General features: G+C 41.6%; 1 protein-coding gene across 1 annotated transcript; it reads left to right on the top strand.

The window, feature by feature from the left end:
- The first annotated feature begins 1,016 nt into the window (after positions 1–1,016).
- Positions 1,017–14,069, top strand: LOC133918349 (zinc finger protein BRUTUS-like). The gene is made up of 14 exons (XM_062362199.1): positions 1,017–1,483; positions 2,373–2,582; positions 6,278–6,472; positions 6,555–6,910; positions 8,005–8,230; positions 8,315–8,483; positions 8,594–9,829; positions 10,420–10,591; positions 10,661–10,882; positions 11,295–11,432; positions 12,745–12,979; positions 13,059–13,118; positions 13,575–13,646; positions 13,726–14,069. The coding sequence occupies exons 1-14, from the start codon at positions 1,208–1,210 to the stop codon at positions 13,858–13,860; spliced, it is 3,702 nt and encodes a 1,233-aa protein (XP_062218183.1). The 5' UTR covers positions 1,017–1,207; the 3' UTR covers positions 13,861–14,069.
- The last annotated feature ends 12,330 nt before the right edge of the window (positions 14,070–26,399 follow it).

Here is a 26,399-nt window from a genome sequence, read left to right as displayed (position 1 = left end):
TCCGAAATGCAATAAAAAAGGAGACACCTGACCATTTTGAAACTGCCCCGAAATGCAGGTTGATATATAAGAAACATCGTGAATAAGATTTGTATCATCCATCGTGCACACATCTCATGTGAGATTACCAAAATACTTTTGCTGCATGAACTCAACTTTCTTCAACAGTGCTATTCGTCCAAACATTAAAAAGGCATATTCAACTTAGTGGTAAATTATTGACAAGTGAATGTATCACGCATGGAGATATTGGCGATCCACATGTGAGGTAAATCAGTGCCAATATGCCCATTGCATCTACAAAATAAATCACAAATCACTCGCATAACACAAATATTTGGAAGTCTTTACAATCCTACAAAATATTTTACTACACCACATTGGTACTATTCTCCTAGCCAATCATTCTGTTGTTGAAAAATCTCATTTACATACATGTACACAATTCTCTTTTGCATTTATCACTGGCTCATCTTTTCAAATTTCAAGTAGCTATCACTCAAAATCGTATATATAGTAGCTTTTAACTGCTCATGAAATATTGAAAACACCGTAGCATATTATTTGGTGTTTATTTTTATTGGGACAAATAACGTAAAATTGGCACCATCCTTTTCATAAGATTTCATTTTTATTTTTAGTTTTCGCTCTTCGGTGCTTTAGTTTATTATTTACAGTAGCTTTTAATTGTTCACGAAATATTGAAAACTTGATAGCATGTTATTTGGTGTTCATTTTTATGGGACAAATAGCGTAAAATTGACACTATCCTTTCATAAGATTTCATTTTTATTTCAAGTTTAAGCTGTTTGGTGCTTCGGTTTATAATTTATTCCAGAGGCTTTATAAACTTCAGAATTCCAACCTAACCGAACGGTTTAAAGTTCAAACACAAGAAGACCAAGTGCAGCCTCCCGTCTCCTACCCAGCCCCTTTCCTTGGCAGAAAAATAACCACACAGAGGACAGGGGAGAACGAGGGGGGAGAGAAAAAAAATAAATACATTTGAGCACAGAGAGCGAAAGAGACCTATGAAAAGCCAACGCGACGCCAAATCCATTCCTCCTCCCTCTTCCACGGGCTGAGAGCCGAGCCAGACGTCAGGCGACGCGAAGTCGCGAACACCCTAGGCGCGGGCGCGCGCGGAGGGAGCGAGAGCCGTGGCGAAGTCGCTGGCCTCGCACTCGGAGGCGGCGGCCGCAGCGGGATGGCTACGCCGACGCCCATGGCCGGCGAGGGGACGCTCGCCGCGGTGATGCCGCGGTCGCCGTCCCCGACGCCGGCGGAGGCGGAGACCTCGGCGGCCGAGGCGCCCGTGCTGATATTCCTCTACTTCCACAAGGCGATCCGGGCGGAGCTCGAGGGACTGCACGGCGCCGCCGTGCGACTGGCGACGGAGCGTGCTGGCGACGTGGCGGCGCTCGCCGAGCGCTGCCGCTTCTTCGTCAACATATATAAGCACCACTGCGACGCCGAGGACGCGGTACGGCTGCTTGCTGCCCCCGCTCCGTTTTGTTTTTTTGGCCATTTGCTGCTGTTTTTTTCCCCGGGTGGAGGATTAAACTGTGTTGGATTTGGGCATGGAGGCGCATCGGCGTGTGCGAATTCCGGTGGTATTGGGTTTAGGGTTGCGGAATTGTCGCCTTCGGTTTTGGATGAACCTGGTGGGATCGGGATTGAATCGAGCGAGCAATGTTAGGATCTGAAATTGGGTGTGAGTTCATACGGTGGTGTTGAAGTTTTCAACGAGGTTGGCGTTGGATGGTCTAGTGAATTATTTGAGACGTGTTCAAGTTAATTAGCCATGCTAGTACGAACAATGCTTCGCGCTTTGTGTCCTCCCGATGGCGAGTTGTACAAACGAAACCATGAGGGAAAAAGCCTGTGTTTAATTGAAACTACAGTGGAAATTTGATCCATACCATCATATGTGGCCTTGTCTGTCTAGCTTCTAGGGTGACACTGTGGTTCCATTGCTTCAATCGGAGCACGATTACGATCGCACCAATCATATAGCTTCTCTTGGTTTTCACCTCCCAGAGTCTGGGACTAATGGAGATTGCAACCTTTGGGATATGAGAAAATTGTTTAGATCTTGCTAACCCAAAGAATGAAAATGAACTTTTACTAGCACTTGTTTCTGTGGCAAGGAGTCTAGCTGACAAGTAAAGTCCCATTGATGTCCAGCTTTTCCTTAAATTCTGCCAAAAGTAGATAATCTGCGATGAAACGCATAAAACGTTACTCTGTAATGGCTTGATCCTTTCTAATGTTTTGTTTTTGACCCTTTTATTTTCAGCATTGATGTCAATCAATTATAAATTCATCACTGAACACACCTATATGCTTGTGTTTTCTTTTGATGATTGCAGGTTATCTTTCCAGCACTTGATATCCGAGTCAAGAATGTTGCGGGGACCTATTCCTTAGAGCATAAAAGGGAAAGCGACCTTTTTAGCCAGTTATTTGCTCTTTTACAATTGGACATACAAAATGATGATGGTCTTCGTAGGGAGCTCGCATCCTGTACAGGAACCATACAAACTTGTCTCACCCAACATATGTCCAAGGAAGAAGAACAGGTTGGTAGTCAGTATACCACACACATATATGTACCCCTTTTACATCTCACTTATTGCATTGATCACTTCATGTCATGCCAGATAAAGAAATTAGTCTGATGGTACGAATTTAGTTTCTAGAATCAGCGGATTCTATTAAAGTATTTCCTTGTTAATTTGGAAAATAATTCTAAATGTGTGGGTCATGCTCTTATCAGACATCTCATTGAGGTGTTTTCTTCTTGTTATTCGGTTGAAGTTTCCTAGGCAGAAAAAATATCTTGTTACTAGGCTCTACAACTATCTTGCCTTTATAAACAAATTCTGAACGGTCACTCCTTTACTGGAGTGTTACAAAATATGTTATGGCAAATCAAGCTGGCAAACTTGTTTCCATCCAAAGTAGTTGGCAAGATGTTGCTGTTAGAGACATATATTGTTATATATTGTCTGTGTAATATCCCTATGTTATAAGGGGTTATTTGCATATTGCTCATATGTACATGTATATATACTGGCCTATGGACTCTATGAAATACAAGTTGCTATTCCTAATATGGTATTAAAGCTAGGTTTTTTTTGGGACGTTGCAACTTGTCTCAATCTTTTAGCCAAATCGCCGACTTTATCTTCTTCCCCTTCGCTCTCTCTCTCTCTCTCTCTCTCTCTCTCTCTCTCTCTCCCCACTATAGTCATCTTCATGGGACTATCTGTCGTTGTCTTTTCTTTCTACGTTTCAACTTTTTACAGCTCTGTGCATATTCTGATGCTACTTGGGCTAGTGATCCCTTTGATTGTCGGTCTCTTTCTGTCTACTATGTTTTCTTTTGTGGTTCTCCCATTGCTTGAAAGATTAAGAAGCAGACCACAATTTCTTATCCAGTGCAAAGGCTGAGTTGCGAGCCATGGCATTGTTGACAACAGAGCTCAGCTGGTTACGATGGTTACTTGAGAATTTTGGTGTTTCATCTTCTACACCTACTCATCTTTTCTCTGACAGTACATGTACTATTAGTATTGTTCGAGATCTGGTGAAGCATGAGCTCACCAAGCATATTGGTGTTGATGTTTCTTACACACGAACACAAGTACATGATGATGTTATTGATGTTCAGTATGTTCCTTCAGAGTTTCAGTTGGTTGAATGTTTCTTCAGAGCTTCAGTTGGTTGATTTCTTCATGAAGGCACATAATACAGTTCAACAAAGGTTCTACCTCTCTAAACTTAGTGTGGTTGATCTCTCATGAGTTTGAGGGGGGTGGTTAGATATATATATATATATATATATATATATATATATATATATATATATATATTGTGTATGTGTAATATCCTCATGTTATAAGGGGTTATTTGCACATGGCTCACATGTACATGTATATATACTGGCCTATATCCTCCATGGAATACAAGTTGCCATTCTTAACTATTGCATATGCGTGTTCTTCGATTCACTAAGTTGATGTCTAAAATAATGGTGGAGAGAGAAGTGATGGTATTCATGTATATGCGTGTTCTTCGATTCACTAAACTTTTACCAATTTCTTTTTGTTTTTATTGTTTGTTTTGGTCCTTGCATAGTTGTCATGGTGTCGCCATATCGGCGTGGCGGAAATCCAAGTCTTGCCACGCCAATGCCACGGCACGAGCACGTATGGCGTTTGCCATATCGGCGTGGCGTCCCCCTGGTGCCGCTAAGGCATCCTGTGGCGAGCAAGGAAGTCGTGGCGGACGCCATACGAATGAAGAAGCAACAGATCCGACGACGGGGAGGAAGTGTGTCGCGCAAGTTCCCGGAGGAGGCAGCTTGTGTTGTTCGCAAGCTCCGAAGGGGAGACCGGCGACGGAGGAGGGGTATGGTTGGTGGCGACGGAGAGAACACTGACGCGGCGACGTTCGCTGGGGAGCGGGAGGGGTGCGAGGGTGAGAGTTTGGAGTGCTATGTTGACCAGCGATCTAGGCTTGCAACGGCGGCGGCGGCGGCTGATGAGAAGGCGAAACGAGGGAAGAGGCCATGGCTATTGTGGGCAGCTTATGGGCTTTTGGCTGTGAAAACCTGTAACACATCAGGAAGGTTTCTGTTGGAATTCTTAATCCCTGCCCAATCTGCCACACCAATCAGGGAGATTGTTTTCCATATTAGCTAGCTGATCTATTAGGAAGGTCATTAACATTAGTTTCCATATCAGCTGTTGACCTATTAGGAAGGTCATTAACATTAGTTTCCATATCAGCTGCTGACCTATTAGGAAGGTCATAATCTGTATTAAATAGCGGCCATGTAAATCTCACACATTGTCTATATGTACACACTCTGCTGATCGATATGAATCGTTGTGGGTTAATCCCAAATTACCTGCCTTCAGTTTCCTTTTAACCTATGATGCTGTATGTTCCTAATATATATTCGTAGTTATTAAGGCGTATGTTCCTAATATCCTAAAGACTATGATGTGTGTATGGCGTCGCCACGCCGCGCGCCATAAGCGATATAAAAGTGTGAAGGTGGTGGGTCGCAACGCCTTGCCACATCGCCATAATAACTATGGGTCCTTGCAAAGGTTATATCGATGTAGAATCGTACATAAGGTGATAACTGATATTAATCTTTCATTTCTTGTTCCTAACTAAAATTAGCATGCATTGCCGCACATCTAAGTTAATTTGCATATGCAAACATGTTTTACTTGGTAAAGGAATTGTGGTAGTTCTCGGTAGTGGTCGCGGTGAAGAATTTTGCTAGTCTGCTGCCTGTACCTTCTGGTAAAGGTCACTAGTTTTGACTGTAATGCTGGTGTTGTGAACTGCAAGTTCTGAATTATGATCAGAAGTGCTTTCCTAAGTTCTGTATCCTTATTAAAGGAATTGTGGTGTCAGCTGCGGTGCAATTTGCTATTGCACTATCTATGAAGGTCAAGTTTAAGTAATGGCATGCTTCATATCCTGTATTAGAGAATAGAGAGGGTGATTCTTTTGCATTTTTATTTTTTGCTCTTTGGTTCTTGTGTCACATTTTGTCTGACATCAATAGAAAGTGATATCTCATTATGGTGTAAAGCTTTTAATCTTTGATTAAAGTTCTTTATCTAGACAAAGAAGTGGAGAAGCCATGGTAAAAGATTAACTTGCTATACTAGATCTGTTCTTGTGGCAGATTTTTTCCTTTTAATTGCATGCTTTGATTGATTATATCTCCAGTCTCCGCTGTGGTGTTTGCATTTTACGGCCTGTTTGGTTGAAGGCAAATTGATTGGAGGGAATGAGAATTTAAAGGTGGGAGTTTTTAGTCTCTTGTTTGGTTAGTGGCCATGAGAATTCAGGTGAGATGGGGAATGAGAATTTGAGGGTCCAGCTCTCACCATTTTAAACTTGTGGGAACGGTCAGTAGTAACTAGCAAGTAGGTCATTGCAATGTGGAGGAAGATGGATACATCTCAACTTTTCATCGTGACTTATATTGGCATGTATTGTGAACTACAAATCAATTTTCTACAATTTGCCATCCCGTTTGCTAGACAAGGTATTGGGATTCAAAATCAGTTTGTCATGGCCAATACTACCACAGTCCACAAACTCCGTCCTCAAACTCCTATTCCCCCCTCAAGACCACTCCTGCAGTTAGTCAACGTATTGAGTGCCATAATTCTTTTTTAAATTTAAAAACCATAGTTCATTTTTTTAGTGTCTGATCCATGATCATCTGAATTTGTTTCAGGTCTTCCCATTGCTTACAAAGAAATTTTCACGTGAAGAGCAAGCTGATTTAGTGTGGCAATTCTTATGCAACATTCCCGTAAATATGATGGCAGAGTTCCTTCCATGGCTTTCAGCTTCTGTTTCATCTGATGAACACCAAGATATTCGTAACTGCTTATGTAAAGTAGTACCTGAAGAGAAACTTCTCCAACAGGTTTTCATGAGTGCACCTATTACTTTTTCAATCAAAATCTTGCTTCGATTCCTGTTAAATTTTAGTGTTCAAATTTGTGAAGGTTGTATTCACATGGATCGAAGGGAAAGCAACACAAAAGGTGGTGCAGAGCTTTGCTGATTGTCAATCAGAAAAAAGTCATATTTGTGAGGATGTCCCCTTTGTTGACCAAGGGGAGAAGCATATTTGTTCACATGAAGAGTCTAAAGTTGGGAGTAGAAACTGTGCAGAATCTAATGATGGTCAAGTTGACAGGCATCCCATAGATGATATTTTGTATTGGCACAACGCTATCCGTAAAGAGTTACATGATATAGCAGAGGAGACAAGAAGGATGCAGCAGTCTGGGGATTTTTCTGATATATCATCCTTCAACACGAGGCTTCAGTTCATTGCAGATGTATGCATCTTCCACAGGTATGTAGATTTGGATCTTCACTCGGAAACATGTTACAACCATTGTAAATATGATCCTTCACTGAAATGTTCTCTTTTCCTTTCTGTTTGTCTATGCATGTTTGTGTTTAGTACATGGTATGCCATTTGTTTGTTAATGTTTAACTATTGCAGTTCCTTTGCATCTGCTACACATGATGTACCTCATGCAACATATGCTGTTTGTTACATCAACCGCTAGGTGGCTTATTCCTGTGTTTTTGTGCTGTGGCGTTTTTCTGAATTGCAGTTTCATTTTACTACTTTTTAGATATTATCTAATTGGCAGCTCCCCTTTTAGAACTATGACAATACTAAAATTTGCGAAATATTTTCTGAACTAACTAGATCCCGCAACAATTTAGAGGAGGATCTAAGGCCCTGTTTGGCAGGGCTCCAACTCATAGCTCCATGTTAGATCTTGAGTTTGTAGGCTAAGATAAAGTGGTTTAAATCTCTATTTTTAGACTAAAATGGAAACAAAATGTCTCACACAAATACCATCTGTGTACCCATAGCTCCAGCTCCACGAATTTCTGGAGCTAGGAATACCCAGCTCCAAGAATTCTTGGAGCTTCTTGGAGCTGGAGCTCTACCAAACAGGCCCTAAAAAAACAATTTGGAGAACAGCCCCAGTGAGGGCAAAATTGGACATTAGATACCATAGCAAATGATTGTATTATTCTTCAAATTTACTAAACAGATCCTGGGTATAGAGTTTGGTTTTGCATGAGTTGGAAACGAATATTTTTTTTAATTAGCAAAGCTATTGTATTTTTCTAGACATGATTTGTATGTTTCCATTTATGTAATGCGTGACTACAAATGCTTGGGCAAGAAGTATCACGAGACATGCTGATTCTCCTCAAGCTTGGGTGCAGTGTATTTGAGATGAATTCCTTTTGTTATGTATTGTTCTGCTGCATGTTAAGTACTTTATTGCTAGCAGGTACTATTTGCATGCTAGTCATTGCCTCATGGGTGGTCAAACATATTTTTGCTTGATTCACTTTGGACGGTTTTCACTTAGAAAGAACTAAATGTTTCACTGCTTCCATTTATTTTCTGACCTGCAGTATTGCCGAGGATCAAGTTGTATTTCCTGCAGTCAATAGTGAGCTGTCCTTTGTGCAGGAGCATGCTGAAGAAGAGCGTCGATTTAACAATTTTAGATGTTTAATTCAGCAAATCCAAATAGCAGGTGCCAAATCAACTGCAGTGGACTTTTACTCAAAACTGTGCTCACATGCTGATCAAATATTGGAGACAATCGAGAAACACTTCTGCAATGAAGAAACCAAGGTTGGTACTTGGTAGTAGTGTAGCTGGACTGTTGGAGTAATTACCTTATTGGTCAAAGTCTCATACTTACCTGAACTTACCTAGGTGCTCCCTCAAGCTAGGATGCTTTTCTCTCCTGAGAAGCAAAGGGAACTTTCATACAAGAGTCTATGTGTCATGCCATTGAAATTGTTGGAACGTGTTTTACCATGGTTGGTGTCAAAGTTGAGCAATGAGGAGGCATCTTCTTTTCTTCAGAATATGCGCCTGGCAGGTTATCCTTTTACTTCAATTATACTATAATTTCTTCTCTATACATTTCATTAGTTTTGAATAGTTTCTTCAAATTCAATATTTGCTAAAAGAAAGTTGCACATGAAACAGCGTCCCCATCTGAAACTGCACTGGTCACTCTTTTCTCTGGTTGGGCATGCAAAGCTCGGGACAAATCCAACTCTGGAGAATATTTATGCTTAACATCAGGGGTAGTGGGATGCCTTTTGGATGATGTAGGTGAGCTGGAAAAATGTCGATCATTCTGTCCATGTGCTTCACGCAACAGTATTGATGGTCCTCTGCATCTACAAACCGAAAATGGTTCTAGGCCAGGCAAGCGAGGAAGTGATGCAGATTCTTTTCCTGGTACTAATGGAAGCTACTGCTCTCAGACTGCTGATATCGAAGCACGCCCATGTAGCAAAAAAACTTGTTTTATACCTGGGTTGAGAGTAGAAAGTAGCAATCTTGGTATTGGTTCACTGGCTTCTGCAAAGTCCTTTCGCTCTCTATCATACAATTCTACTGCTCCTTCATTATATTCAAGCCTCTTTTCATGGGAGACAGATGCATCATTGTCTTGTTCGGATGGCATTTCAAGGCCAATTGATACTATATTCAAATTTCATAAGGCAATTCGCAAGGATTTAGAGTACTTGGATGTTGAATCTGGAAAGCTCATTGATGGGGATGAATCTTGCCTTCGCCAATTCATTGGAAGATTTCGTTTGTTATGGGGTCTATACAGGGCACACAGCAATGCTGAGGATGAAATTGTGTTTCCTGCATTAGAATCAAGAGAGACATTGCACAATGTGAGCCATTCATATACTCTTGACCACAAGCAGGAAGAACAATTATTCGAAGATATATCTAATGTTCTCTTTGAGCTTTCACATTTACATGATATCCAGGGCCATGCCCAGACCGAAGTTAAAGAAGCAGAGCAAAACTGTTCTCATTCATCATATGAGATTAATTGGGCTAGAAAGTATAATGAGCTTGCCACAAAGCTTCAAGGCATGTGCAAGTCTATCCGGGTTGCCTTGACTAATCATGTCCACAGAGAAGAACTTGAGTTGTGGCCGTTGTTTGACAAACATTTTTCTGTGGAGGAGCAGGATAAGCTTGTAGGTCGTATAATTGGTTCAACAGGTGCTGAGGTTCTCCAATCTATGTTACCCTGGGTTACATCAGCGCTCACTCAAGAGGAGCAGAACAAAATGCTGGATATGTGGAAGCAAGCAACTAAGAATACAATGTTTGGTGAATGGCTAAATGAGTGGTGGAATGGAGCTCTATCATCATCTGATCCGTCAGCTGAGGCATCCTCTCCTCCAGAAGGTCTGCAATTGTTCTCTTTTGCCCCCCCCCCCCCTGTGCTACTAACTATTTTTCAATTTGTATTGTGTCCTCTTGTTAATATAATGTTTCTTAGAATACTGCAGTAATTTCCATTTCATGGGCATAAGTTATAAATATTACACATTGTGCAGACATTTTGTGTATTGGAGAAAATCTTTCATCAATTGGTCAGAGCTGTAACTTGGCTTTATGAAGTATGAACTATAAGTGCAATGTTGTGTTGGGCTACGTGAGCCACAAATTGTCGGATCAAACCATTAACTTTATGATAAAGAACAAGACAATCTGACAATTGTTGATATTTCCCTGCAATGATGCAAGCTTTGATGATTATGATTACCTAGGAACAATTAAATCATATGTCTTATCAAAGACTATTCATATGGTGTTTCATAGTGCACAGACAGACTATTGGGGCTTAGAATAGGGGAAATGTGATGAAAAGAGCTAGAGCAACTAATTTGTAAACATATGCTTCTTCAGTTTGAAAGTAGTTCTATGCTTGATTCTTTTTCTTTTCCTTTGAAAAACAACTTTTGTTTGACTGAGCTTTCCTTTGCCCTTTGTAGATAGTCATTTACAAGATAAGCTTGAACCAAACGACCAGATGTTCAAGCCTGGCTGGAAGGACATCTTTCGAATGAACCAGAGTGAACTTGAGGCTGAGGTGCGAAAGGTTTCACAAGATCCTACACTTGACCCAAGGCGGAAGGCCTATCTAATCCAAAATCTCATGACCAGGTATGACATCTGAATATTTCAATGAATCGCTTGTTACAAATATGATATTCATAACTGTGCGCTTTTCAGCCGATGGATAGCTGCTCAGCAGAAGTTACCAGAACCAAGTTCAGAAGAGTGTAGTGATGGTGCTGGTATACCTGGATGTGTTCCTTCATATCGAGACCAGGAGAAGCAAATTTTTGGTTGTGAGCACTACAAACGGAACTGCAAGCTTGTTGCTGCATGCTGCAACAAGCTGTTCACATGCAGATTCTGCCACGATAAAGTTAGTGACCACATGATGGAAAGGTAAATTCCGTAGCCTGTAAGACACTTGTTTTTATCTTGTTACCGCTGAGGGGTAGTGTGCTTTGAGTTCATAAACCTTGATTCAAACTGCAAATCAGCATGCTATGTTAAACAATTGAAAGACGTGTAGGGAATAGAGAGCTTGTGGCTAGTTTTTTCCCCAGGTCTGCTGCTTTCATAATTTATATTGTTGCATCTGCCTGTGCATGTGTGGTTGTAGTGTCGAGATAGGCCAATAAGTAGCAGTTCTGTCTGAGCTGGAATGTTTTGTGTCTTCACTTCTCTAGTAATTTTTTTAACACCGTTAAAAAAGAATTGTTACTGTCCTGGTGTCAGTGTGCATTAGTTTCTGCTAGACCTTTGCAACACATTTCAGAAAGTATAATGAGCCAACTCTATTTGATATCTTCAGGAAAGCAACGCAGGATATGATGTGCATGGTATGCCTGAAGATTCAGCCTGTTGGTCCAATTTGCCAAACCCCATCTTGCAACGAGCTATCCATGGCAAAGTATTACTGTAACATCTGCAAATTTTTTGATGATGAAAGGTAATGTTCCTCAATGCAACTGAAAGATTAAACGATCTCCGCTAGTTAGTATTGTCTTAGGCCTGTTGGGGCATTGAACAACGAAACCTATGTTCCACTTATTTATTAACCAAAACATTGCATCAGTATTGGCCTTCTTATTTATTTTTGATATATGTAATATATATGGATTTATTGAAATGGTTTGTCAATATAACAAGATGTGTCTTAGCACATTTCCATCCAAAATAGTATCTAAAGTTTACAAAACAACAAAATTGTACATCCAAATTCAAATTCAAAAATCAGAACTGGAATCTATGAAGTTTGTCATTGCCATTTTATATTGATAATGGGAGCTCTGGAAATTTATTTTACTTGTGTTCTACGCTGCATGATAATGTAGTATTTTTAACTTAATAACAAGTGAATAGCAAATCCAGTGTGGTAATGGTATCTGACAAATACAGAAGTCACTTATGATATCTACATAAGTGAAAATGATATAGTATATATCAGCATACATTTATAGCTGCATTCGGTAACAATCTAATCCGCGTTCAATTCCATGTAATTTTTATATATCTGACTGGATGTGGCATATCCACTACCTTTTAATTCTGATGTTTCTCTTCATTTATGTATTATCTCCATCTTTTGTAACATTTTAACAGTAGGGCCATATTTAGTGCGAACCACTTCATTTCGGCTAAGAAAGTAACAAAAGAAAGATTTCAAGAGTGAGGAGATAGTCTGTGGAGTTTCCTACATACCTTTCAAATATCAGGCTTAAAGTATTAGTTCTAGGGGAAACAAGGGAGGGAGCAAGGAAGTGAGGGATGGATCTGTTGTTACTGTTGTGTTTCCATTTTCCTTTTGTTTTAAGGCTGTGAGAAAAGTTTTCTTTCAATTTCTCCTAGTGGTCTGGAGCCTACCTTTGTGGTGTCATTGAGAAATTCTCATTTGGTTTGCCTCATACCCAAACCTAGCTATTGGTTTGCACTAGATTTCCCTAGTTGAATAATTTTTGTTTATATTTAGTTGTGCTCAATGCTCATACATTTAATGACAAATGAGAATTTTCTCTTTGAGTCAAACAACACTACTTTCTTGGCTTTTAAAATATTTTCTTGTACTATTTTCATTGACCAATAACATTAAAGCAATAACCTGTTGGCTTTCCAAGTAGCAATGTTTGTCATCCCGTAGGTTTGTTGTGTTGTACCACATGTTTGGATTGTTGTGTTGTACCACGTGTTTGGACAAACATCTGGATTTCAGCCACTCTTATCAGGAAGCAATATGGCTCTTCTAACACTGGGATGTTTTCCAGGACTGTTTACCATTGCCCGTTTTGTAATTTGTGTCGTCTTGGGAAAGGTCTTGGTATTGATTTCTTCCATTGCATGAAATGCAATTGCTGTCTTGGAATGAAATTAACAGAGCACAAATGTCGGGAGAAAGGGCTAGAGACAAATTGTCCAATCTGCTGTGACTTCCTGTTTACATCAAGTGCAGCAGTTAGAGCTCTTCCTTGCGGCCACTTCATGCATTCAGCTTGCTTTCAGGTATGCACCATGATGCAATTTTGTGATGTATTCTCTGGTTGTCAGTAATGAATTTTAATAAGTTCATTGTCAATCTCAGGCATACACTTGTAGCCACTACACCTGTCCTATCTGCTGCAAATCCTTGGGAGATATGGCGGTAAGCCAAGTCATTTTGCAATTTTGTGACTTATTTTTATACTTTGGTGAAAACAATTATTTTTGTGCGTTATTAAGGGGCATGTTGCTAACCTGTTAAGCACTTTTTCGGCCACAATTTTCTGTGTTTTTCAATATTAGTAGCATACTAGCATGTACCAATGCAGATGTGTTTCTTAGTCTTCTCTTGAACTTAGGAATCTGTTGTGAATGCACGCTGCAGAAGGAATAAATCATGTATGTCTTGCTTGTTGCATGACTTCTGGTATTCAGAACTTCTCAAACAGTCTATTGGTAATTGGTATAACTTAAAATATCCAGATGATAGCGATTGTTAATTTGTTATACAAGCTGATTACCAAAAATTGATTATTATACAAGCTGATTGCCTAAATTTTGGAACATGTTCGTCATCATGCTGAATTAAGATCCCTATGTCCATTCTTCTATGTAACAGGTGTACTTTGGCATGCTTGATGCGTTGTTGGCTGCCGAAGAGCTTCCTGAGGAATACCGCGATCGGTGTCAGGTAGTCAAGTTCTCTTTTCTTGTTTTCCATTGTTTTCAACCCCGCTAGACTATTTATTTCTTTTTGGTGACTCGTCCAGGATACACTTTGTAATGACTGTGAGAGGAAAGGGAGATCTCGATTTCATTGGCTGTACCACAAATGCGGCTCCTGTGGTTCCTACAATACCAGAGTTATCAAGTCTGACACAGCAGATTGTTCTACACCAAACTAGTGAAAGGGGGGGGGGGGGGGGGGATATTCTTTCTTATTTGTATTTGTTTTTTTTTTTGTAAATATAGTCTAATGAGAAAAGAAAACTTGTGTACCGTGGCTACCTTATTTTTCATTCCGTAGCCAGTTCATTTTTGTCAAATGGAACTTGCAGTTTACTAGGACAAGTGCAATAATAGTATGTCAAAATGGACGGTTCTGTGACCTTCAGTTCTGCTAGGCCAGGTATGTCCTGTCTGAAACGCCCGAGCTTCCTTCATTGTGTTTGGTCCTGAGCTACTCTCTCTCTCTCTCTCTATATATATATGAATATGAATGTGATAATATAAAAAACCTTATACTATGTGGATATTACAAAGAGCAATGTTCGTTGCACGGGCATCACTCTCTATCTACTGAGTACAGTTAGACAACCGATCATAATACAGTTCAAAGCTTCTTGGTAGAGCTTCTTGGTAGAGCAATGTTTTTTCTTTTCTTTGGATACTGTTGGTGCTCTTTTTTATTGTGCCTTCTTTGGTGCCACTCATGTCTTTGGCTCACATTTTACTTGTTCCTCCTTTTGTATTGCTGAAATTTTTTCTTTTCATCACATTTATCGTCCTCATACTTGTCTTTCATCTTGTTGAATTTTTTTCTTTTCATCACATTTATCGTTCTCATACTTGTCTTCCATCTTGTTGAATTTTTTTCTTTTCATCACATTTATCGTTCTCATACTTGTCTTCCATCTTGTTGTGCTGTCTTTTGATGAACTATCTTTTAGGCGATTCTGTTCTTTCATCTTCTCCTTGCTATTTTTTCATGGTCACTATTCGATTCGTTTTTTTGATTGTTTTGGCTTTATTGTTGTTCTTCCTGAGCTTTCTTCTTATCGTGATGATGATGTTCATCAGAAATGACAACATATGATGGTAGAGAGTTTATTGAGCACACTAGTATGTGGGATCTAGTTATTTTTTCCCCTATGTTTGTCCTATCACATGCAAATAGAACTATACAGTTAAGACCTGTTTTGATGATTCTCTTGAGCGTTACAAGGCTCATTTTGTTGCTTAAGATTTCTAGCAGGAGTATGATTGTGACTATGATGCGATTTCTGTTCCAGTGGCTCATATGATTACAGTGCACACTCTTTTTGCTATTGCATTTGTGCGTTAGTAGCTATCTCTCAGCTTAATGTTAAGAATGTTTTTCTTAATTGTGAGTTGTGTGAGGTCTATGTGCACTCACCGCTAGGGTATTTTGTTTCTCAGAACATAGTTTGTGGTCTTTGTCGCTCTCTCCATGTCCTTAAGTAAGCCACTTGAGTTTAGTTTGAGCGTTTTTCTTCTATGATCATTGTCGCTGGTTTTTCTACTAGTATTCATAATTCTGCGCTCTTTGTTCACACTTCCTTTCATGGTTAGATTCTTCTTCTGTATGTTAATGATATAATCATTATACGAGATGATTTTAAGTATATTGGTTTTGTAAAGGCTTGTCTCAATGAGTATTTTCTTATGTTCGATCTCTGTTCTCTTTGTTACTTTCTTTAGATTGAAATTTTTTCTATTTCTGAGGGTTTCTTTATGTTCCAAAAGAAGTACATTCAATATCTTTTTCATCATGCTTCTCTCACTGATGAGCGCACTGTTGAGACTCTGATGGAGTTTAACTTTTAGCTCCGGTCCACTGATGGCGAGACTCTTGCATATCTCAGTCTTGCTTACCTTGGTGTCACTCATCCTGACATTTCTCATACAGTGCACATCCATAGTCAGTTCATTTTTGCTCACACTCAGCTCCATTGCCATCTCTTGCATGTTTTGCGTTATCTTTGTAGGACTATCTCTCGCCATCTCTTCTTTTCACGCTCAAGCTCTTTGCAATTTCATGCCTATTTTGATGCTACTTAGGTTAGCAATCTTTCTGATCATCGGTCTATTTTTGCATACTGTGTTTTTATTGGTGGTTCTCTCATTGCTTAGAAGACTAAAAAACATACCATAGTTTCTCATTCTAGAGCAGATATTGAGTTGCGAGCCATGATGTTGTTGACAATGAACATCAGTTGGTTACGGTGGTTACTTGAGAATTTTCGTGTTTTTTCTTAGGTGGGCTAGATTGGGACAAGTTGCTACGTTACTAGAGAAAACCAAGCTCTAATATCATGTTAGTAATAACAATTTGTATTCCTTGGATGTAACAACCCAAATTCCTAAAACTAAGAAAATAAAAACTTTTTCAAAAAAAATTAAAAAGAGCTTTGCAAAATTAAATAAATCTCTAAGTGTGTATGTGTGCTTTATACATATATACATATATGTGAGTATGTGTGTTATATCTATAAATACATATAGGCAATGAGGGCTTTTTCCTATAAAAGAATGTCTATATATGTATATATGTGTATATATTTGATTGCTTGTTTATATGAGCTAATATAAGTATACATGTGGTATATATGATGTATTTATAAATGTCATGTGTATATACATGATAGTAGAAAAGATAAAATGAGAAGAAAAGGAAAAACTTTTTGGTTGTATGGGTCGAAGCGCACCTCCTCTCTTTTCTCTCTTCTCTCAGCCCACTTGGTCAAGCCGGCCCAGCCTGTCCTCTCTTCTTTTCTCTCCCTCTTTGCTTTAGCTCAGTGCAACGCCACAGCAGCAGCCAACCACCATTGCGCTCGTGTCGTCATCGTGTTCGAGTTGGAGAGCAAGCACCCATTTGCCAGACGAGATCGCCAGAGCCTCTAGAAGCTTGAGCCCGTGCTGTTGTTACTAAAGCTCGAGCCAAGTCCGAGATGAACACGCAAAGGAGTCCGCCGATCGTATGGTGTCGCGTTCAATTCACGAGAATGCGTGGGGGATAAGCTATGGATCAAAAGGAGGAAGATTCTAGAGATTATGCATGATCTTTTGCCTAAGAGATAGAAGCTCGAGCGCGTTTGAATCGCCAGTTTGGAGTTCAGATCGTTGCTACCTCTCATTTTCAAATCCGACTCGAAATTGGAGATAAGGAAGCTTCCCGTGTATAAATACGTGTCCCTAGACCTCCCTTAGAACATCCCAAAGCTTTTGCCCAACCCCGGTGAGCCCCAAAGTTTTGCGCCGCATGTTGCCGTCGCCAGCCTCTCTGGAGCATCTTCGACGCCGACATGTACCCTAGGTGAGTCCCCGTTTGTGATGCTAGTTTTGTTTTCCCACCAGGCCAGCCCATCTTCCCACGCACCATGGGCTGAGGCCAACCGAAGCCAAGCCCACCCTCTCTCTCCCTCTCCATCCCATTGCCGTGCCGAGCCCACCCATCAGCCCCTTCCTCCACCTCCAGCAGCACGCCCAACCGCTTGCCCAAAACCACCGGCGCATGCCTCCACCCCCGCGCCCACGTCTCCGCAATGGGTCGAGCCCTCTCCGCGCTATAAAATGGCACCCGCAACACCTTGCTGCCCTCCCTTTCTTCCTCACCCCATCGCCAAATGCGTCGAGCTCCATTGCCGACACGCAAAGCACCGCCATTCGCCATCTGCCGCAACCGAACCCTCCTTGTTGCAATTGAGGACGCCGTTGACATCGTTGGAGCACGGGAAGCCTTCTCTATTGCTCCTCGACATCATTCCGCCACCGCAAGTTGTTTCCCGCCGAGCTCCGGTGAGCATTTCCACCCTTCGCAGTCGCTGGTTTCCCCGCTGCACCTCGAGGCCTGCTAACTGCCTCTTCGGCATCGTAGGACCACGAGCCAGCCTTCATGATCTTCAATTTCGCTTCTCCGTCGACGTAGTCGAGCCATCGCTTAGCTCCGACCACGCGGTCGCCTTCTCGCCGTCGTTGACCACCGCCGAGCCATCGCTGGTAGTCGTGAAACTCTCGGTGAGAATCCCTGTTGCCACCTCATTCATTTACCCCATTCCCCATCGCTTTTGGTCGCCCGTCGCTCTAGATTAAGCATTGCCGGTGATGCTCCGGCCTTGTCCAAGGTGGCGCCGCCGGTCGCCATACTTCCCCCAACCATCGTTGGCCGTCGGATCCCTCACGTAAGGTCAAAATTAGAGGTTTAGATACCCCTTTACCCCTTTGAATCATAGCCGTCAGTTTTGAGATCAACGGATTAGATCTAAATAGAGGTAGCCTAGTCAGCCTTGCCACGTCAGCGCCTCGTGTCGTAGCCACATCAACAGCCTTATCCGACGTGGCAAGCCACGTCAACACACCCAAGCCCTGTCAGCAGGCCCAGTCAGCAATGACATCATGCTTACACAATAAATAGATTTTTTAATACAAAAATAAATCATTTTATTCTCAAAAATAGGTAATTTTACATTTAAGCCCCTAAACTTTTCTATTTTCACAAATACTCCCTTGTCAGTCGTTATTATTTTACTTTTAGCCCCTATAGTTTTTTATTTGCTTATAGGTCCCTAAAATTTTACAAATTAGTCCTTGAATGTTTCTGCTTTTTATCAAATAGCCCTTGTTCTTTTACAGAAAAGCTCATGTAGCTTAAAACCCATATAACATTTTTGTTGTAGCTCCATTTTAGACGTTTCTTGCGCTCACGCAATCGCAGCAGCGAGTACTCTCAATTAGTAGGCTTTTTGTAGTGCTTCGATACTGTTTGGTGTACTGTTCTTAGATGTTTATGCTTGCTTATTTTTGATGTGAGCGATTGTAATAGGAGAAGAGTAGTTTGTGAACCTACATGACCAGACTTCTGAAGAGTTTGAGCAACCCGGTGTTGAAGAAAAGTGTCCTTGATCATATTGACCTTATTGTAGGAAAGTGTGTCTTTTACTTTCTAACTGCATGCTTTGTCAATATGAATCTCATGTTTAGCATTTATTAGTACTTTTCATGATTATCCTTATCGTCGGTGTTGTAGTTTGGTTGTCAAGGGTAGAAATGCTTAGTTGTACTATCAAATCGGGTGGGATAAATGTTAATTTGATTTATGGTCTATACAACATGAACCGATTTGGATTTTTTTTTTGTAGCGACATGAACCATTGTGAAGCAAAACGAGAAGCACAACTCATGGGTAAAGTGTGCAACCTCTGCAGAGTATAAAATTGATCGATCAATCGTGTTTACGGTCAAGAGCAGGCTTGGACTTCTTCATGATTAGTGGGGATCTTGGATGGTTGGTTTTGGTAATCGGGTGATGGTAACCTGATGAGTTGGTAGCTAGATATGGGATATCTGGTGAGTTTGGTAGTCGGATGGAATCCGATGAGCTGTTCTTATGAAGTCAATGTTGTCACACATAATAAATAAGACTGCTATGTCTTTTTGAGTCCTAGTCTAGGATGGCTTAGTTGCAGTAAACCCGAGTCAAGCTTTTGCTTGTCTTAAGCCTTCATGTCATGTTTTTCCATATTTGCTGAGTACTCCATGTACTAACGCTTGTTTTCTCCCAACCTCTTGTTATTGCTCAAAAGGAGAAGACTTTGATGATCTCCCAGATGATGGAGCTGAGTTCTAGGTGGATGAAGACTTCAACCTGGAGATGGTGTTCTAGGCTGACGTTTCCCCGGACAACACTTGAGAATGGATGGAAGACCCGCTACTGCTAGAAGTTATCTTAGTGTTTTCTTTAAGACCTACGGGTCCTTTGTAATGAAATCTATCGTTATGTAATGACACAGTAATGATTTCACTTATGACATCACCGCATGTATGAAAACTGATCCTGACATACATGTGGAATGCATCTGTTTTGTTCTCTTAAAATCGGGTGTGACAGAGGTAGTATCAGAGTCGTGTTGACCGTAGGATGCAAGCCTAACTAGAAATAGTCATCATTAAGGACATATCTCTAGGAAAAACTAATTTTTGAATATCTTTTACTTTACTAGTGTTGTTTATGCCCTTCTTTCTGCTACTGTTATTTATAATATCTTTTTAAAATGGTTACTGACTCCTCTCTCTTTCAAAATTTTACACGGCCCACGCGAAGCATACACCCCACAAGCAGTTTGGAGGCTTCGTTCCTGCTAGATCTCCTGCAGAGGCTACTTGGGTGTTCCAGCCACCCGCGGAGTTTCACTCTTCTGGACTTCAAGCGGTGGTGTTCCCTCGTAAGCTTTGGACGATCCTCGAGGGTTTGGGCTACCAGGAGGCCCCGATCTACAAAGGAATCAGGACCTCACTCAGCAACCACGGTTATGCTTGGATGGTGGAGGTGATCATCTTTGAAAAGCACCTAAGCGACGATGGCCACAAGGTGCGCAGGGTCTACTCGGCCCTTGCCTTGAGAGAGACCTTTGTAGCTGGGATCTGTAATGCAGCTCGCCAGGCACTTTCAGTTCTCTGCGTAGAGTACCATGACACTATTTAGACTACATATTACAACTTCTACCTGCAGCGTAGGTGTGGCAGCTTGGAGGTCACCTGTGCCACCACCAACAGGGAGGGTGATGCCAGACTGGTGGAGCAAGTTCGCCTCACCCACACCTTGACTCGGGAGCTGGACAGAGCCCTGGACGAGTTAGATGACGTGCACCTGAGGCTCACCGAGGCAGAGGAGAGGATTCACACCTTTCAAGCTATGATGACTGATGACTCAGAGGAGGACCCAAAGGGAAGGCTCAAGCCAGAGTTGCCCCGTCTCCCTCCCGCAAGAAGCTCTACCTCGACACCGCTTTGCGTGTTACACCGCAGGACCTTTCTGAGGGTGGAGACAGCTCCTGAGCTAGTGGTCTACCCCAGTAGCAGCTTAGTGTCATTTAGAGTTGTTTGTTTCAAGATGTAATGGACCTGTTTGCTTTCTATGCTGAGAACTTATGTGTTAGGTTTGCTTTGTGTGTGTCGATGCGATATGAAAGTTTGTCCTTCGCAGTTGTATCTGTCTTGTGAGTTCTTCGTCTTTCTTCATCTATCCTTGTTCTCGTTTCCCAATCTCATGTTCTTGCAATTGTCAGATGGTGAACATGAGGAATACGAACAATGCTGGTGCTAATAGGAACAACGCCGAAGGTAGCAACCCCAATGCTCACCCCCAGGATGACAACCAAGATGCGTTTCCCTCATGGAACAGGCGGACCAACCGGAACCCAGTGGACCCAATGCAGATGATAGCCGTGTAGACTCAGATTCTGCAGGGACTGGCACAGGCCATGGCAAGACTTCAACAGGCACCCCCAGCTTATTAGGCACCGCCATAGCCACCGCCATCGCAAATGTAGTCGCAGAACAAGCTAAAGGACTTCCTGAGCACCAAGCCACCTACGTTTGCACAGGCAGTCGAGCCAATGGACACCGACGATTTGCTCAAGACGATTGAGAGTAAGCTGCAGATTTCTCAGTGCACAAGCATGAAAGGAGTCATCTTTGCTTCCCACTAGCTTGTAGGACCAGCTTTAGATTGGTGGGTAGCTTACATTGTAGCCCATGATGACCCCTAAGAGATCACCTGGAGAGAATTCAAGGACAATATTCGCAAGCACCAAGTGCCAGCATAGGAAGTGAAATTGAAACAGAAGGTGTTTCTTGGATTAAAGTAAGGTCCCATGTCAGTTCGTGAATACCTTACCAAATTCACGCAGCTCTCCCATTATGCTCCCGGAGATGTGGACACTGATGAGAAGAAACAAGGCTATTTCTTGGAAGGTTTTAACTTTGGACTCCAGTATTTTCTCTCAGCCAATGAGTACCCGAGCTTCTAGAAGCTTGTGAACAGAGCCTTCATTCTGGAGAAGAAGAAAAATAATTTAGGAGAGGAACACAAGCGGAAGATGTAGGGTCAGTCTTCAGGCAGCAACACCTGTCCCCGCTTCAACCCACCACCCACAGGACAGGTGTACCATCAGGCATGCCAGAAATAGCAATAGAGGGCACCCAAATAGACTTCGGGATCTTTCAGTCAGCCAAGGCAGCAGCCCCAGCAGCAGGAGCGCAACCACTACCAGGCCCCACACCCAGTGAACCAGAACTAGCAGCAACAGGGTTGCATTAGCTAGAGATCCAGTAACTTTGGCCCATACTTCAGCTGTGAGAACTTTGGGCACCTTGCCAATAAGTGTCCCAATAAACAGTAGTGTCAAACCAACAAGCAGCAGCAGAACCACCCCGAAGGTCAGCCACAAAAGCAGCCTCGTCAAAACTTCATGAGTGGGTGAGTCAACCACGTTTCAGCGGAGGACGCCTAGGACACCCCATATGTGGTACTTGGTATGTTTTCAGACAACTTTCACCCCGCTACAGTTTTATTCGATTCTAGAGCAACACATTCATTTATTTCAACTAAGTTTGTAGAAAAGTATAATCTACCAATAGCCATAATGAAAAATCGATTGATAGTCAGTTCTCCAAACAGAGAGATGGAATCGAGGCATTTATGCCCTAAGATAATCCTTGCTATAAAAGGGGTAGAATTCCTTGCAAATCTTATCATCTCGGAGTCTAAAGGGATAGATATTATTCCTGGAATGGATTGGTTGGCTAAGTTTGATAGAGTGATAGGATGTGTCACCAAGACAGTTCAATTGACATATACATGTGGCACCAAGGTGGAGTTCAAAGCCACAACATAATACAACAGAATCAGGAGAGAATATCAAGCTTAACCAGGCCAAGGCAGTGGAGGAAGTCAGAGTAGTCAGCGAGTTCTTAGATGTCTTCCCCGAAGAGTTGCTAGGTATGCCACCAGACTGAGATACTAAGTTCGTTATTGAAGTAGTACCTGACACTGCCCTCATATATAAGAGACCGTACATAATGGATGCCAACTAGTTGGCTGAGCTCAAAGAGCAAATCCAAAAGCTATTAGACAAGGGGTTTATTCGCCCCAATACCTCACCATGGGGAGCCCAGTTATCTTCGTGCTAAAGAAAGATGGAACTCAAAGAATGTACATCGATTATCGTGCACTTAATGAGATGACGATTAAGAATAAGTACCGCTTGCCTCACATTGAAGATTTGTTTGATCAGCTGAAAGGAGCATGCGTCTTTTCCAAGATTCATCTTTGGTCAGGTTACCATCAGCTGAAGATTCGAGCATCAGACATTTCCAAGACCGCTTTTGTCACCCGTTATGGTCTGTATGAGTTTACAACAAAGTCTTTTGGATTGACCAATGCCCTAGCATACTTCATGTACCTCATGAACAAGGTCTTCATGGATTATCTAGACAAGTTCGTGGTTATGTTCATCGATCACATCTTTGTTTTCTCGAAGGATGAGCAAGAGCACGAGGAGCATTTGAGGATGGTACTGCAGAAGCTCATGGAGAATCAGTTGTATGCCAAGATGACCAAGTGTGAGCTTTGATTGAAAGAAGTCTCTTTCCTAGGTCACATCATCTCGGCATGAGGAGTATCTGTTGACCCCAGCAAAGTGAAGGATGTTCTAAATTGAAAGCTGATGTAGACGGTTTTAGAGATCCGAAGTTTTCTGCGTTTAGCAGGATATTACCGTCGCTTCATAGAAGACTTCTCCAAGATTGCTAAGTCAATGATGGAACTGCTAGAGAAAGGGAAGGAATTTAAGTGGACACTCGCTCGTGAGACCAGCTTTAATGAATTAAAGAAGGGATTAACCACCACCCTAGTGCTAAACATGCCCGACACACAGAAGCCATTCTCGGTGTATTGTGATGCCTTGCGCCAAGGTTTGGGATGTGTGTTAATGAAAGAAGGCCACATAATAGTCTATGCCTCAAGGCAGTTAAGGAAGCACAAGGAGAACTACACTACCCATGACTTGGAATTAGCTGCCGTAGTTCATGCACTCAAGATTTGGAGGCATTACCTGATAGGGCAAAGATGAGAGATCTTCTCGGATCATGAAAGTCTGAAGTACATCTTCACTCAACCCGATCTCAATCTCAGGCAACATAGATGGCTAGAACTTATCAAGGATTACAATTTGGGAATCAATTACCATCCCAAAAAAGCAAATGTAGTAGCAGATGCTCTGAGTAGAAAGACCTATGTTAGTATGATGACTACGTAAGAAAGACAACATGAATTATGCAAAGAGTTTGAGAAGCTTAATTTGGGCATTGTATCCAATGCATATGCAGTTGTAATGGAAGTGGATTCTACCTTGGAGCAAGATATACGAAAGGGCCAATAGGAAGATGAGAAGATTCTAGAGATCAAACAACTCATTAAGGAAGATAAGGCTCCAGGATTCATGGAAGATGAGCAAGGAGTGGTGTGGTATAAGAAAAGGATATGTGTTCCAGATGTTAAGTCTATTCGAGAGTCGATTTTAAGAGAAAGTATCGACTCATCTTACTCTATTCACCCGGGAAGCACCAAGATGTACCAGGATCTAAAGGATCGTTACTGGTGGTATGGGATGAAACGTGAGGTAGCAGAATATGTAGCCCTATGCGAGGAACCGTCCAAACAATATTCTAATTAATCATTAGGAGGATCATTATTCATAATCACAACCTCAATGATTAACCAAAATACCATCCCGGTAGTTCTAGCATGTGTATTATGCCCAAGATCGGAACACATGCCTTTTCAACATGTACATCACAACATAGCTTAAGAAAGAGTGAGTAAATAAAGTTATATTACAAGTTCTTAAGCATGCAACCATTTGCAACCGTTTACACAAAGAGAAACTACGCAGCGGAAGATTAAAACCTTAACAACAACAAAAGGAGAGTGGAGCCATATGCCCTTAGGCTCCACCCCAAAAGCTACACCTCACCAAAATAGGATGCACTACTCTTGCCACCCACCTACACCGGCAGACACGAAGTAGCCAAACACCGCCTCATCCTCACCAGCAGAACCTAAAAGTGCATGCATGAGTACAAAGGTACTCGCAAGACTTAATCTATATAAAACACATATACATAGCTCGACTCCAAGAATTATATATTGAGCTGTTAGCAAGAGTAGGCCACAAGATCAAGTAAAACATATGTGATAAGCAACCTAGACACATATGTGTGAGCACCTACACTTAACCAATATGAACATAGAGTAAATAGATCCAACATAAAAATATGCAAAATGAACCATCTCATCAACAAACCCACCATCCATACCATCATCCACAATCGTGACTCTACGACCAATACAAATGAAACAATAGCATGTTCATGACCGAGAGCGCGACATTTTGAAATATTTTTTACACCCTGCAGGGGGTACAACTTTACCCACACGACTCGAGGACCATTCGGCTTGTGCTACTCATGAAAGTACACACAAGAGGGTACTCGTGTCAACCTTTCTCATATCTGAAACCACCCACTTGCAATGCCGCAATGGCAATAGGGTTACCGCGAGCATGTCCCGGACACCTCCAGCTCCCCGCCACCTTGCTTCTCCTTTTCTTTTTCTCTTACGTGTCATAGAGCTGCAAGGCAAGTGTCGGCATGGCATATGATAATCGGCTTACCTTACCATTAGATTAGCATGTGGTGAATATGAAAAGTACTAGAGCTAACTGCACCGACAAACAAGCGGTCTATGGCATCCGGGCTCCTCTCCCGAACTACCCAGAGGACTCCTCCTGGGCAGAAGATACCCCCAACACCGCTCAGTTCTCGCCTCAATCTCACATCTCAACCATCCATCTCAACCTCATCTTTGTATCTGTGAACAGAGATTAAGCCCTAGGCTCGCGAATAACGATAGCACCGTCGCTCGACTTCTATCGAGGACCCAAGCATTCCTAAGCATTTTGAATAATCCTTGAAGCTAGACACCAACTACAAGGATAAGGATTCATTAATAAGTCAAGGTGGAGATAATGCATCAATATAGGTTCTACCCATATCAACCCGACACTGGACTCAACACATGCAAACATACATAAAGCATAATTTATCTTTAGACTCTATTTAATTTGAACAAAGGGTGCAATATGCTTAGATGCTTGCCTTGTTGCTTTGAGGTTTGCCTAGTACTGCCTACACAGAACTCGCAGAAGTGGTGTGCCTCGGTGTTGCCCTCGATCACACTCGCGTCATGCTCCGGACCATCGTTCACTACTGGAGAACGTATGCAATGACGGATGCTCCATAGCGTATGTCAATAGTGGAGATGAAATGCATTATGCCATGAGTTTAATGCCTCAAGATTTTCTTCACTTGGATTATTGGTAATTATCTAACAATTTATGGATTTATTAAGCTTAACACCAAGCTTAACCCTAAATAGAAAGGTAAATATGTTTAACATGAGTGTGAGCATTTTTACTGAACAGGGCATAAATTAAGAAGATTAACAAAATTGATTTCATCAATTTTGGAGTTACCAATATTTAGTTATGAATTAATGAAGCTTAAACATATTTCATTAAACCAGTAAATCTCAGCACATATTCATGACTACTAGTATTTTTAACATGTAGAGCATGATAAAACAAAGCTAAAAAATTGGTTTCACAATTTTTGGAGCAACATTCAATTTTTTATGCATTTTTAAGTGCTTCAGCTAATTTATCAATGCAAAACTAATTCATTTTGCAAAATCCGATTTAAACCGAATATTTAACGGCTGGAATCCTTTTTACACTCGAGGGATGCTAGCCACAGAGGCTGACCGCGGGCTCGAGTGCGCTGACTCCGATCAAACTGAGCCGGC

Source organism: Phragmites australis, chromosome 1, assembly GCF_958298935.1.
Source record: "Phragmites australis chromosome 1, lpPhrAust1.1, whole genome shotgun sequence".
Lineage (NCBI taxonomy): Eukaryota > Viridiplantae > Streptophyta > Magnoliopsida > Poales > Poaceae > Phragmites > Phragmites australis.
Note: the sequence above shows the minus strand (reverse complement) of the source record. Positions and strands in the feature narration are given on the sequence as shown.

Bases quoted from the DNA above. Each gene is read 5' to 3' on its own strand.
- LOC133918349 (XM_062362199.1), top strand. From the start codon at position 1,208: ATGGCTACGCCGACGCCCATGGCCGGCGAGGGGACGCTCGCCGCGGTG. The intron at 6,473-6,554 runs GTTTTCATGAGT...AAATTTGTGAAG, and splicing joins AAGAGAAACTTCTCCAACAG to GTTGTATTCACATGGATCGA. The intron at 12,980-13,058 runs GTATGCACCATG...TGTCAATCTCAG, and splicing joins TGCATTCAGCTTGCTTTCAG to GCATACACTTGTAGCCACTA.